Source organism: Vulpes vulpes, chromosome 2, assembly GCF_048418805.1.
Source record: "Vulpes vulpes isolate BD-2025 chromosome 2, VulVul3, whole genome shotgun sequence".
In the NCBI taxonomy this organism is placed as follows: Eukaryota; Metazoa; Chordata; class Mammalia; order Carnivora; family Canidae; genus Vulpes; species Vulpes vulpes.
The window spans coordinates 148,890,473-148,900,657 of NC_132781.1; the positions used below are offsets into that span (position 1 = coordinate 148,890,473).

At 38.2% G+C, this 10,185-nt stretch overlaps 1 protein-coding gene across 2 annotated transcripts in view; it reads left to right on the top strand.

The window, feature by feature from the left end:
* Nucleotides 1-9,664, top strand: part of PTP4A2 (protein tyrosine phosphatase 4A2) — a 30,920-nt gene extending 21,256 nt beyond the window's left edge. For both annotated transcript variants that reach the window (XM_026014385.2, XM_072750398.1), the window contains exons 4-6: nucleotides 3,325-3,455; nucleotides 6,211-6,285; nucleotides 7,120-9,664. In XM_026014385.2, the coding sequence (XP_025870170.1) occupies nucleotides 3,325-3,455; nucleotides 6,211-6,285; nucleotides 7,120-7,228 (315 nt within the window). In that variant the 3' untranslated portion in view covers nucleotides 7,229-9,664. The remainder of the gene's footprint in view (nucleotides 1-3,324; nucleotides 3,456-6,210; nucleotides 6,286-7,119) is intronic.
* Nucleotides 9,665-10,185: the final 521 nt, after the last annotated feature.

Here is a 10,185-nt window from a genome sequence, read left to right on the forward strand (position 1 = left end):
AAAAAAAAAAAAAAAAAAAGATGATGATACTGGTACAAAGTTATGTTCCTGTTAGTTCTGTAGTCTTTATGCATTGGTCAGTAGGGAAGGCAGTTCATGCAAAGAAAATAAATGTCCTGTTGGTAAGGCAGTTCTCTCATATCTGATCCATAAAGTTCTCTCACCTCCATTTTGGTGAAAACACAAAAACCAAATAGCCAAGCATTATGTTTTTTAAAAATGTATTTTAATAGTATGGCATGGTAATAATTTGCTTGCATTCCCATTTCTAAAGGACTTTAAGGTCCCCTGGGTGGAAATCACTGTGGGGATAAATATAAACATGTATAAAATATAACCCTGTGTTTATAAAAACAAAATTTTAACTTCTGAAACTAGGCTGAATATGACTTCTTTTTCCTGTATTGTATGTTCTCCAGTGGGCAGATGAGAAATCAGTTTGTTTTGACAGATGGCATGAATGAGAAAATGAACTATGGATTGACTGTAGTTTGTTTGAATTAGTAATGTTGATAAACACCTTTATGAAATAGAAATGAACCAGAGAACTTGAACTAGTTTGTAAAAGATAATGGTAGGTCTGGGATTTATTCTGGGCCTTTAAATCTACACTTTTGTTTTAAATAGATGTGATCAGATAAAATTAAAGGTCTAACTTAAGCTTTAAAAAAAATAAAAACAGAATTAAGCTTAGACTTTCTTTCCTTTTCCCAGAGATTTTAAGTGGATTGATAATCTACTTTTGCTAGGTAAAGAGGGTTTGGAATACTTTATAGATTTTATTTATTTTAGAGAAAGAGTGCAAATGGGAAAAGGGGCAGAGTGAGAGGGAGAGAAAGGATCTTAAGCAGACTACATGCTCCTGGTGAGCCTGATATCGGGCTTAGTCTCATGTCCCTGAGATAATGACCTGAGCTGAAACCAATAGTTGGACACTCAACTGACTGAGCTACCTAGGTACCCCCTGGAATACTTTGTAAGAGGATATCCCCAAAAGAAGATCTTTTAATCTTTTGACTAATGTTCTTGCAAATCAGAGGCATATTGGAAAAGCCTAATAGTGGTATCCATTATGTCAGTTTGAAGTTCAGACAGTTCCAAATAATAATTTTAATGATTTGTTTTTGATAGAAACTGCTTTATATGAGTAAGTGAAGCATGTTTCATATTATTGTTACTTAAATGAGTGCATTTTAGGGGGGTATTAGAGGAAGTAAGCTCTCAAGTAAGGTACTTGCTTACTGGGTTTTACTGCTATTTACAGTTAAACTTAGTGACGTTTATAATAATAACACTGACAACCCTTTAATTATGGGGTGTAGTTGACAAATCAAACATAATATGTTGTCATGGCTAATGGGCTACATGAAGTGTTCTAGTAGTGCCCATAATGAGTGCAGAATCAATTTAGTGCTTTGTCACTTTTCTCTTTTGCTTTCTCTAGCATCTTAAAGTGTCCTTATCCAATCTCATTAGAGTAATCCTACGTTTTAAAAAAAAGTTCCCAGCATTTTTGCATTTCAGTCCTTGGAGCTAGATGGGAGAGAGGGAATGCAAAATGTGAATTCCCTTCCCTTCTTTCTTTAAAGCTGATTTATGTTGGCTACTTAGGCCCTTTTGCTAGGTAGAAAGGAAGATAAACACTGCCTATATGCACATGGGATTGGTTTTAATTAAAAAACAGCCCAAGGGGAGCCTGGCTGGTTCAGTTAGTAGAGCATGCAACTCTTGATCTTGGGGTCGTGAGTTTCAGCCCCACCTTGGGGGTAGAGATTACTTAAATACACATGTACAAATGAATATAGAAAGAGAAAGGGATACTTGAGAAAAAGGTCTCCATTTGTTTAGTAACATATCTTGCGGCACTGTGCTTGTTAAATGGGATATGTATGATTTAGGCAGAGCTTTAAAAATATTAGCTACTTGGCTATTTATTTTTATTTATTTTATTTTTATTTTTTTAAGTTTTTATTTATTTATGATAGTCACACACACACACACACACACACAGAGAGGGAGAGAGGCAGAGACACAGGCAGAGGGAGAAGCAGGCTTCATGCACCGGGAGCCCGACGTGGGATTCGATCCCGGGTTTCCAGGATCGCGCCCTGGGCCAAAGACAGGTGCTAAACCGCTGCGCCACCCAGGGATCCCTGGCTATTTATTTTTAAAGATTTTATTTATTTGAGAGAGAGAGAGTACATGTATGCACATGCACAAGAGGGGGGAAGGGCAAAGAGAGAGGGAGAAGTAGATTCCCTCCACCAAGCAAGGAGCCAGACGTGGAGCTCCATCCCAGGACCCCAGGTCATGACCCAGCCGAAGGCAGAGGCTTAACTGACTGAGCCACCCAGGTGCCCCCTCTCCTGCCTTTTTAGTATATACGCCCAGAGATGATAGTATATTTCTGTTATGATATGCTAACTGCTGGAGATTTCTTATGAGAGAATCTTTCTCTAAAGAAAAGGCATCATAACTTAGAGCTCTTTGGGGGATAATCCTCAAAATATTTGTAGAGATCAGTGAGATACTAGTTGGTGTACTTTTTTTTTTTTTTTTTTAAAGACTTTATTTACTCATGAGAGACACAGAGAATGGCAGAGACACAGGCAGAGGGAGAAGCAGGCTCCATGTAGGGAGCCTGATGTGGGACTCAATTCTGGCACCCCAGGATCACACCTGAGCCAAAGGCAAATGCTCAACCACTGAGCCGCTCAGGCATCCCAGTTGGTATACTTCTTTGCCACAGTGGACTTTTAAATTATATTGATAGGTGTTGTATTCTCTCTTACTTTGTCTAGGCTTTAATTATAGTTTTCTCTATTATGTCTAATTATTGCTTTATTCAGATAAAGTATTTGAAGACCCTAGTTTCTTACCACTCTGATAAGAGATTTCCATAAGATAAAATTAGATGCTTACAATGCTGGCTACATGTGATTGAGAAGGCTAAGTTACTTGGCACACTTGAATTTTGATCTTGGAAAAAACTTTACAGCAGTGATCAGAATTGTATTATTTAGGATAGGTATATAGGGCACCTGGGTGGGTCAGTGTTAAGTGTCCAGCTCTTGATTTTGGCTCAGGTCATCATCTCAGGGTTGTGAGATTGAGCTCCGAGTCCAGCTCTGTGCTGGGAGTGGAGCCTGCTTAAGATCCACACCCCCTGCCCCATTCCCTGCACTCACCTTCTAAAAAAAAAAAAACTGGATAGGTATATAAAGTACAGTTAGTTAAAAGTTAGATGTGTTCTATGCAGGTATTCTGCAGTAGATTTTACCTGGAGAAAATAACAAGTTAATGTAAAACATCTTTTCTTTCCAGGATTGGCCATTTGATGATGGAGCACCACCCCCTAATCAGATAGTAGACGATTGGCTAAACTTGTTAAAGACCAAATTTCGTGAAGAGCCAGGTTGCTGTGTTGCAGTGCATTGTGTTGCAGGATTGGGAAGGTAAGCTCTTACTTTTTGTCTGTGAATTCATTATCAAAAATTTCACTCTGATAGATGTTTGTATTTATTACACCAAATATTAAATTTCCTAAAAGAAAAGGAAATGAGAGCTTAAGTTGGTGCAATGGTTTCTTAAGAGTTTGATGCCCATGATAGATTTAGTGGATGATGGCTCAGAAATTGTTTTGAAACTGATTTAATGTAATTATCTTATATTTGAGCTAAAAGAAATTTTTTTTGAGCTAAAAATTGGTCTTAGTTCAGTATGGATTTTTTTCCCCCTCATTTCACATATTCAGAGGCTTAGGTCTTTGAGATGAGCAACAAAAAATAATTTTAAATTTCTGAAGAAACTATATGTGGTTAATTTTGGATTGAGATGAATGGGAAGTTAATAGGTAGAGAGCAGATGGCCGAACTTTAAACTTCTGAAAGGAGATGTATGGAGAACAAAATTTAACTTTGATTTTTAAAGCCTTTTTCCTTGAGCATTGCATGGAACGGTGTTGCAACAGTCTCATCAACAACAGATTAAATGCTAATTTATGATGTGCACTTTGACTCAGAACAGTAGTGCAGGCTGCTCTTGCCTCCAGGTGGTGGTGACTCAGGTTATTATCTCTGCTCAGGTCTGTTCTTTGCTCTTTTCCCCCCTTTTTTTGCAGTTTAGTGTTGTATAATTTCTTCTTCAGGGCCAGAAGTTCCAGTCCTTATTCTGAAGGGTGAAGGTAGTGTCCTAACTTGGGCAGTTTTAAAACTGGTGGCTATCTTAGCAGGTAGTCTAAAGTTGGTACCATGTAGTAGATGTTTTAAAGTGTCATTTCCCAAGGGCACCAGGGCAGCTCAGTGGTTGAGATCCTGGGGTCTTGAGATCGAGTGCAGCATCAAGCTCCTCAGGGAGCCTGCTTCTCCCTCTGCCTATGTCTCTGCCTTTCTCTCTAATGAATTTTTTTTTTTAAGTCATTTCCCTTGCTAGATTTTTGTCTATGTGTGTAGTAGTATTTTATTGTTAAGGAATCTACTTCTGTGACTGTCCTGAAGCCCAGGCTGGATTAACAGTGACAAGTCCTGGAGTTTAACTATACTTCACCTGGACTTGCTGTTTATAACCATTGTCTTCTTTCTCTACCCCAGCTGAAAATCCAGACTCATGAGGCCTCAATCCCTGCCTTCATATTCCTGGAAGACTCCAAATTCAACTATGTTGGAGGCTTTTTCAAAGGAAAAGACAGCTTTGTCTTCCCAGAAGACAAACCCTCTATTTTTTGGTTCATGAAGCAGAGAGCATTCCCCAAACCATGGACAGGTTGAGACCTGCTCAGGCCTCAGTGTCACCTTGTTAGATGTAAAAAAAAAAAAAAAAAAAAAAAAAAAAAAAAAAAAAACCAAAACCTTAAAAACATACTTTTATAGAGAACTGTTCTGATTATCAATTCTCTTAGCTCATAGAATGGATTTTGTTGAAGAAATCTAGTGCCTTTTTAGTATTTGATGAGGAAAAGATAATAAAAAGGATTTGTGCTGAAATTTTATTTTAAAGATTTTATTTATTTATTCATGAGAGACACACAGAGAGAGAAGCAGAGACAGAGGCAGAGGCAGAGGGAGAAGCAGGCTCCATGCAGGGAGCCCGATATGGGACTCGATCCCAGGACCACGGGATCACGACCCCAGCTGAAGGTAGATGCTCAACCACGGAGCCAGGTGTCCCTGTAATAAAGTTTTTGAGATCCATACAGATGACACGTTTGGTCAATTTTTTTTTTTTTTTTAACTGCAATGTTGGTTAAAGACCAATGAAGAATTTTTGATGACATAGAATATGAACATTCAGATAATGTCATGATGTTTAAAGAATAAAGATCTGTTTTTTAGAGAGAAAGAGAGAGAGAGAGAGAGTGCATGCACAGGGGAGGGAATAGGGAAAGGATAGAGAGAATCTTAAGCAGGCTTCATGCCCAGTATGGAGCCCCATACAGGGCTCAGTCTCACGATGCTGAGATCATGACCTGAGCTGACATCAAGAGTCAGACCCTTAACTGACTGAGCCAACCAGGCACGCCAAGAATAAAGATCTCTTAATGAAGGTACAGAATTTAGTGCTTGGGCAGCCCCCAGTGGCTCAGCGGTTTAGCACCGCCTTCAGCCCAGGGCCTGATCCTGAAGACCCTGGATCGAGTCCCACGTGGGCTCTCTGCATGGAGCCTGCTTCTCCCTCTGCCTGTGTCTCTGCCTTTCTCTCTCTCTCTCTCTCTCTGTCTCTATGAATAAATAAATAAAAAATCTTAAAAAGAAAAAAAAAAGAATTTAGTGCTTTACTAAAAGTAGATGACACCAAAGACCCTATCCTGATACAGACATTTTTCCTATGTAGGGAAAATAGCAAAAATTTTAGTATATAGGAGAAAGGAAAGCTCAAGCTTTGCATTGTTTTGGTAATGTATAATCCTTGGTTTAAAAAAGATCCTTTGGGATCCCTGGGTGGCGCAGCGATTTGGCGCCTGCCTTTGACCCGGGGCGCGATCCTGGAGACCCGGGATCGAATCCCATGTCGGGCTCCCAGCATGGAGCCTGCTTCTCCCTCTGCCTGTGTCTCTGCCTCTCTGTCTCTCTCTGTGTGACTATCATGAATAAATAAATAAAATATTAAAAAAAAATTAAAATAAAATAAAATAAAAATTAAAAAATAAAAAATAAAAAAGATCCTTTATTTCCAAAGACTTGTGGATATTTACAAATGAGTTTCTCTCTGTAGGGCACCTGTGCTGGTTGCACTTGCTTTGATTGAATGTGGAATGAAGTATGAAGACGCAGTTCAGTTTATAAGACAGTGAGTATGAAGTTTTATGTTCACAAACTCATAAAGCAAGACCATACAAGAGGAAGGAATTATGGAACGTACTCTTTGTAGTATGGAATAATTTGTTGGCTTAAAATATTGTTTGATTGAAGAAATCAAGAGGACCATGTGGTGAAGAGACTCATAATGGTATTGTTTGCTCCCAGATTTAAAGATTTTCTAATTTAGTTGGCAAATTTGGACACTGTAGAGTATGTCCAGTATATGACTTTTGAGTATCTAGGAATCTTTAAAATGAATAACTAAGTAGTAGTCTAGGTGATCTAGTGACTCTCTTAATGAATGTTCAAAGTACCGTCCAAATGCAACTATGACCAAGAGGCAGAGAAGAATCTATAGAGAAGTAGTTAATTAGGACTCTTAAGTGACCTGTTCAGGCACAAAATCAGAATGGTATTGCCCAGATAGAATCTTGGCATCCATCTGGAATAATGGGCCATGTTATTTTGTTGTCCAGAATTCTTTAGCAATCATTATCTTGTCTTTCCCTTTCAACCTTTTCTTTTTTTAAAAAAAAAAAGGGGGGGGGGGGAAAGACTGTGATAAGAGGGCACGAAATGTATGGTAGCAGCTCTAAGAAGGTGACATATTTCAAGGAACACCATCTGTGCCTGCTGCTTCATATAATACTTGCTCACTCATCAGCCCTTTTCTCTTAAGTGATATTGTATAGGAAATAGGCTGGTTTTCAGCTGTGTGGAGTTAGAAAGGCCTTAGGCCATAAATAATGCATTTTAGTGAGTCAGCTCTTTTTTTTTTTTTTTTTTTTTTACGTGATCAAGTTTGTCATTCTTGTATTTTCAGAAAAAGAAGGGGAGCATTCAATTCCAAACAGCTGCTTTACCTGGAGAAATACCGACCTAAGATGCGATTGCGCGTCAGAGACACCAATGGGCACTGCTGTGTTCAGTAGAAAGAAGTGTAAACGAAGGCTGGCTTGATTGTGCATTTAGGGGGAACTCTTGGTACCTGGAAATGTGAATCTGGAATCTTAACTGTGTCACCAAAGTAGTGATGGATTCAGTACTCCTCAACCACTTTCCTAATGATTGGAAAAAAGCAAACAAAAAAGAAATCCCTCTATAACATGAATAAAATGTTTAAGAAAAGAAAAAGAGAAGGAAAAAAGGGATTAATTCAGTGAAGGATGATTTTGCTCCTAATTGTTGGAGTTTGAATTTCTGCCAGGATTGAATTATATCAAAATCTCCTGTCTTTTTTAACTTTTCAGAATATGTCTCTAAGGAAAACCAGCAGAACATTAGCCTGTGCAGAACCATCTGTTTGGGGAGCGCACTCTTCCATTATGCTTGGCACATAGATCTCCCTATTGTGGGATTTCTCTCTCTCTATTTTTTTTTCTCTCTCTTTCCCTCTTTCTCTTTTCTTTCTTCTTTCTTTCTTTCTTTCTCTCTTTTTTGGTGGTAGGCGTATATTATTCCCCTCTTCTCTTCTTTCTCCATCCCTCTTTTTTTTCCCTTAATACATGTTTTAGATGGAATAGGAGAAGCCCTTGTTGCTGTAGATGTGTGTGCAGTCTGGCAGCCTTAAGCCCACCTGGGCACTTTTAGAAAAAACAAAACAAAACAAAAAAACAAAAAAAGAAACAAAAAGTACCAAAAAAAAAAAAAAAAAAAAAAAGCAGTGGCATATATATTATATGATCCAGGTGGTTTTTAGTCTTTACTGATGATGGGGTGTTCATGTTAGTTTCTTTTCTTGAAAACCCTATTCAACATTAGGCAAAGTAGCCAGGAGCCTTTCGTTTTGGTTTTTATTTTGGTAAATTAGTGGGGAGATGGCATTTTAAGAATAGTCTTTCTTCTCAAAGAACTTAGCTGAGAGTCGAATTTTTCTCTTTCCCAACCAATGAAGCTAAGTGGGTATCCCAGAAACTTCTGTTTTCTGAAGGGGAGCACTCCAGGTTATCACTAAAGATGTGTCCAGGCAGAGAGTTAGCACACTTTTTAGAATTGTGGATTTGTAGTGTTACTCTGATTTTCTGTCTAATGATATCAGAGAACTACTACCAACTTTAAAATTTTTATTTAGGACTGACTTGTACTATGAATTTTCAGGAATGGTGAAAGTAATAACAGCAAAGATAGGATATTTTGGACTTGAGAAATGCCTGTGATGTGTATTTTCCAAACTGCCCCCTATATGTACAGTTCAGTTTAACCACTGATTGCCTTGTTATTTTCTTTATGAGATTTAAAAAAAAATAATTTGCTGGTTCCAAACCAACAATGCCTAGTGAGTATGTGTCCACAGGCCATACAGGGTAGAAGAGAGACATAAAGCAACCCAATGAGTAGCAAAGGGACTGTATTGTTGATGAAATGGTGTAGTGTCATTTTTGGAGATTCTTTGCCGGGTTCAATGTGCTGATCTAGAGAAGCTGTTTCTCTGCTCATTTGCAGACGGCAGTTGTGACCAGGCTGCATTGACAAAGCAATTTGAAGGACACCATCTGGGGCTCTTGCACTCTTCATCTAAATATTACTTAATAGTGCTCTGCTTCTAAGGATTTGAATAAAGGCTTAGGGTCATCTTGTCTTGCTGGAATTTGCTATGCAGAGCCATAAACTTCCCATTTTTTAAGGATCAGCTAGGCCAGTAGGAATGGACTGGGACCTTGTCTCACACTGATGATACCTCAGACGTTGGCTGGCTATGTGAACTGCCTATTTCCTATGCTGGAGTTGTTTTGATTTTTAACTAAATGAATATCTGTAGATTCTTTCCTCCCCTATCCCAGAAAACAAAACAAAATAATGCTTTTTGAAACTGTTTCTAGAATTTTAAAGTGAAAAATGATGGTACTCCAAAATTCTTTATTTCAGAACCTGACAATAGATTCTTAACATAGGTTCAGGATCAAAACCGCATACCCTCTAAACTCAGACTGTCTGTTGACTCCAAGGGTTTTTTTGATCAAGACAGTAACAAACTTTTTTCCCTTTGACATGCTCTGATTTTTGTTGTTTGTGGGGAGTGTGTGTGTGTGTGTGTGTGTGTGTGTGTGTGCAGTGTCCAGCAGTATCAGTGCCTGCCTGAGATAGGAAAATTACATTCCTGGTTCTGTATGAGGAGAAGGGTGTATAAAGCAACAAGAAACATTATCCCTCATTTTGTTTTAAATTACATACTAATGTTAATTGTTCTCAGAACTGGATTTTCTTCCTCAAAATTAAAAGTTTTTTTCTTTTGGATTTAATGAAGTATTGCTAGCTGAAGCCAGTTTGACATGGTGAGAGAGATGTCAGACTGATGAAAGGTGTGCAGCCTGATTTAAAACCAAACCCTGAACCCTTTTAAAGAACAATAAAACGTATTTTACATGCTCTTTGTCTGTGTATCGTTTTCCACCCTAGGTTGAATTTAATTTATGTCTTGTTTTGGGTCCTGTTAATTACTGCAAAGAGGTAAAATAATTAGAGGTTGGGAAGTTCAAAGATTTTATGCCACCCAGGTGTTCAACCAGGGCAAACCTAACCAGAGTTGGGATATATCTGGTACATTTTGTGGTTTAGTTCTTGGACACAACACTCTAGGAATTAAGCATCTTGTTTCTTTCCAAGGGATTTTTTTTATACCATAGATTTTGATGAAGCATTGCAACTTTTTACTCAAACTCAGAGAACAGCGAGGAAGGAGGAACTTTACATATTGTAGGACTGAGGATGGGGAATTTCCCTTAGACGGTGGGTAATAATCTGTCCATTCATTCAGAAAATAAGCTTATCTAGTAAGGTACTAAGAATGAGAAGAGAAGACACTGTTTCCACTTTGGAGGATCTTAGTCTAGAAGAGAAGTTAGATTTGTAGATGTTAAGAACAGAGTTCTGTGGGTACAGTACTGTGTGA